General features: G+C 37.7%; 1 protein-coding gene across 1 annotated transcript; it reads right to left on the minus strand.

Moving 5' to 3' along the window:
- Positions 1 to 6: 6 nt before the first annotated feature.
- Positions 7 to 2905, minus strand: LOC110416484 (WAT1-related protein At4g08300-like). Its single transcript, XM_021428485.2, has 7 exons — positions 2646 to 2905; positions 2470 to 2532; positions 1809 to 1925; positions 1177 to 1414; positions 919 to 1077; positions 581 to 732; positions 7 to 265 (listed from the first exon to the last, which is right to left on the minus strand). Exons 1-7 carry the CDS (start codon positions 2855 to 2857, stop codon positions 46 to 48), a joined length of 1161 nt encoding a protein of 386 aa, XP_021284160.2. The 5' UTR covers positions 2858 to 2905; the 3' UTR covers positions 7 to 45.
- Positions 2906 to 3956: the final 1051 nt, after the last annotated feature.

Raw genomic sequence — 3956 nt, forward strand, 5'->3', positions numbered from 1 at the left:
AACAACTCCTGCTGCAAATTTATCAACATTTTGGAAGGAAATGTTTTATGTTCCATGAGTACTTAAGGGGCTCTTTGAAGCTGGAATATTAACAATTTTGGCAGGTCCATCAATGCCATCATCAACCCTGATTGATCTAGCATTGTTTGTGATTGGCAATTCCTGGGCAATGCTTTTCTCATCTGTTTCTGAGTTTTTCGGATCTTTGCTTTTACCCCACACCACAGAGTAAAGACCTGAGACTATGATAATGGCTCCAAGTATGCTGAAATCGACCAAAGACAAAAAGAAGCAACCATGCAATCAGAACAAGGAAAACCAATGCGGCTTCCACTAATGGATTTGGCTTCTAAATTGTTTAATGGTTAATAAAGCAAAGGAAACTACTTAGATACTGCATTCTGTTACTATCTGCAAAAGTAATTATCTCTAATATATATTTGACAGTGCACCATATATTCATGTCTTAGTAAACTTTGTTATCATCCCAGGATTAATAGAATATGCTTTTTGTGTCAATTATCAAAAGATGAAAGCACAAGTTGTTGCAGGAAAATATGATACGCTAGCAGAATCATACCTTCCAAGGTGGATTTTTTCAGCTAAAACAATAACCCCCAGCGCAGCAGTGATGATCATGCACAGAGGGCTGAAAGATGTTACAAAAACTGGCCCTCGTTCCCTGATGACGACTCCTTGCACATAATATGCCATTCCGGAGCACACTATTCCCTAATCAATCACAAATTTTAAAGTGTTAAGCACTTTTGTTTCATGCCTTTGCTTATTTTTGTTTTACTAAGACCTTTTAAGTGCATATCATGGCTGGCAAAAAAGGCTTGAAAAGCAATAAATCAAAAGTTGGTATCCCTTTATGTTTCTGAATTCATTGTATTTGGTTTTAATTGGGGCACTTACAGAGTAAGATGCAGCAAGAAGCCTTGAGTCCCAGCCTACTTTCCAGGCACTGAAGTCACGGACCATGATAAGGGACACTCCTGCACCTTCCACCATTCCCATGAAACATATCCAAGCTGTAAGAGAGAGCTCTGCAGGGTACTTCTTCAACGTGAAAGACTGAACCAGAAACCATAACCAACATTAGCTCAAAAAGAAAAAAAAAAGGTAGTTTAATCAACTTTGTTCCTTCAACAGACTAGAGATATTTTTACTTACTTGCAAAATGAAGAAGCTAGACCAGCCAAATATACTTCCCAGAAGCATTATGGTCCCAGTAACCCAGTGCCTATCTGCAGATTCAGTGGTGGTTCCATGGTGGGTAGCTCCTCCTGACTTGATGAAATCAATAATGGGACCTTTGTACAAAGTCATGACCATTGCTCCTACCACCGTGATTGCAGTTCCAATGATCTTTGCTAGACTCTGTATCTTCTTCACATTGATCTTCTCTAACCTGATTGACATAATCATAATATTAAACAATGATAAAATCCTAAAATCCTATTGAATATATACAATCCCAAGATCTCTCACTTTGTAATCAGAGCACCGGCTCAGTCCTTTAATTTATCATCTAAAACGCATGTGGATTTATATATATATATATATTTTAAAGCAAGTCCTTTTTTAGTCATTAAAATAATAAATAAGAAAAAGGAATGAAGATGCTGGAACTTTTTAAGCTATTTGCTGTGGTGTGATGTGGTGGGCACTGGCATATTTTCTATCAGGGGTCCCAGCGGCTTGAGCCTTTCTACAGGTTGTAGGATCTTATTGAGCGTCTTTTCCATTAGTGTGATTGCACGACACTATTAGTAAAATGATGAATTGGTTTGAATCTTTTTCACCTGAAAATCATTGCCAGTATGAAGGTAACAGCAGGAAGCATGTTGACGAAAGCAGATGAATATGTTGCTGTGGTGTACTTCATTCCGAGATAGTACAAGTTCTGGTCAAGTACTGGCCTGGACATCCCAATCAACTTCGTTAATTAGACCTAGTATTCTTGTTAGCAGTTAACATCTTCAATTTCTTCGTAATATTTATAAATATATCAAGAACAGGAAACATGCATGGACTCGGGATATATGCTAAAAGATGAACACTTGATTTCGTCATTTAAATTGCTACTATATATCATCTATATATGGAAGGATATGTTAAACTTTCATGAGCAATTAAGGATGAAACTCTTTGATTCAGCCTTCCAACCATGATGAGAAAGAAGGGAATGAATTGGTTATTGTGAGAAAAAGGGAAAAAAGAAAACAGAGAATCCAATTCCTGCAGCCACAAGTTGAAGATCCTGTTGCAAGAAGCCAGCAAAGTGAACTCTTCGGAATCTCCTGAGGCTCAGTTGTTTCTAACAAGCAACAGTGCACTTATATATATATGCATGTATTTACATATATTGTAGAAACACATGCATATAATATAAGCACATTTGACACAACATGGAGATGCATTTATGTGCATAAAGATGAAAAATGGAGGAGTTTAGAGCATTACTCCAGGAAACCAAGAAGCACAATCCTGAGGAAGATAGGGAGGGTCATCTTTGGCCTTATTTTCCTGCGTAGAGAATGGAAAGCAATAAGGTTAGGGTTTAAGCACCATTATGCGGTTGAATAAGCAAATGGATGAATGTGCTTGTGAGAGAGGGGAGAGGACAAGAAGAGAGAAACCTTTCAAGGACAAAGGCAAAGGGTGCAATGACAATGGTTGCGACAACATGACGGTACGTAGCAAGGATGAAATTACTCATGCCATGCTTCAAAGAAACCATGGAGATTATGTACATCCCTGCATATCCAAATTGCAGGGAGACCATTGCCAGGTATGGTTTCACTTTGTTCAGCATGTTAGACAATGCTGCACATGGCGTTTGGTCTCCCATGTTTCTCTCTCTCTCTTTCTCTGTTTTCCCTTGAGTACTTACTCTTAGGCTGCCAACACGGATATGAGAAACGGCCTTCTTATAGGCAGAAAAATGCTAAAAGAAAAAGAAAAAAAAAAGCAAGTGCATTATTTTCCAATAAATGTCAGAGCTGTATAAGTCCAAGGCACTCACTCTCGCTCTAATTTAGATTCCCTTATCCATTAAGCAAAAATCAACCCCTATTCCAAGCAACTAGAATCCTCACTTTGCTGTTAGAATCAGAGTAAATAAAAAAGGAAGGAAGAAGTGTGTTTCTGTGGATCTCTGTGTATATGATGCTTTTCCTTTTCTTTCCATTTCTTTTAATTGTTTTTGTGGGAAGTGGGGATTTGATTCATTGACCACCAAATGATGTTTAGGTTAAGTGCGGATGATGCATGCAAAAATGATGTGGCTTCTGTGTAGAGTGGGTGCTATGAAGCGTGGCCACCAATTTCTAATACCATGTTTTGCTTGTAAACTATCTGATTTCCTCACGGAATTCACTCTGATTTGCTCTCCATTTTGACCTTCACACCCAAAGTAAAAGCCATCCCGCTGGCTTACTGCAAATGACATTGACAAAGCTCAATTCTCTGATCAGAACAGACATTGTATCTATGGTTGGTCTACTTTGGAGAAATTTTACTTCATCACTTCCGAATCTACATCTTAAAAGTTTGAAACTGAAATTCCTTAGAATAATAGATGCTAATTAATTGGATTGAAATGCTTGCTGATTAATCACTTGGATTAGGCATGTCTGACTTAATTCATCATATGTGTGAAGCGGAAACCACTCTTGTCTCTTTTAGCTTCTCAATGATAATTTCGAATGTTTTGTGTGGAAACATTTATTCTTATTCCCCTGCCTCCTGCCTCTTCATTTCACTGTCAATGAATTCACTTGCCTTTTATGTAGCACATATTTGGAGCAACACTTGTTGCATCTTTCACAAATTGCCCAAGATTTCATTTATGTCTTATCTGTCAATTTCAACGATAAAAACATTAAAAAAAAAGAGAGAAGAATTTCTCTCCTTTACTCAAAGTTCCTTTGGTTTTTCCAACCAAATGG

The sequence above is a fragment of the Theobroma umbraticum genome, unplaced genomic scaffold (genome assembly GCF_002168275.2).
Source record: "Theobroma umbraticum cultivar Fairchild unplaced genomic scaffold, ASM216827v3 scaffold_51.0, whole genome shotgun sequence".
NCBI classification, from domain to species: Eukaryota; Viridiplantae; Streptophyta; class Magnoliopsida; order Malvales; family Malvaceae; genus Theobroma; species Theobroma umbraticum.

Bases quoted from the DNA above. Each gene is read 5' to 3' on its own strand.
- LOC110416484 (XM_021428485.2), bottom strand. From the start codon at position 2,857: ATGGGAGACCAAACGCCATGTGCAGCATTGTCTAACATGCTGAACAAA. The intron at 1,415-1,808 runs GTGAAAAAGATT...TATGTCAATCAG, and splicing joins ATACTGGCAATGATTTTCAG to GTTAGAGAAGATCAATGTGA. The intron at 733-918 runs GTAAGTGCCCCA...GTGATTGATTAG, and splicing joins TTCTTGCTGCATCTTACTCT to GGAATAGTGTGCTCCGGAAT.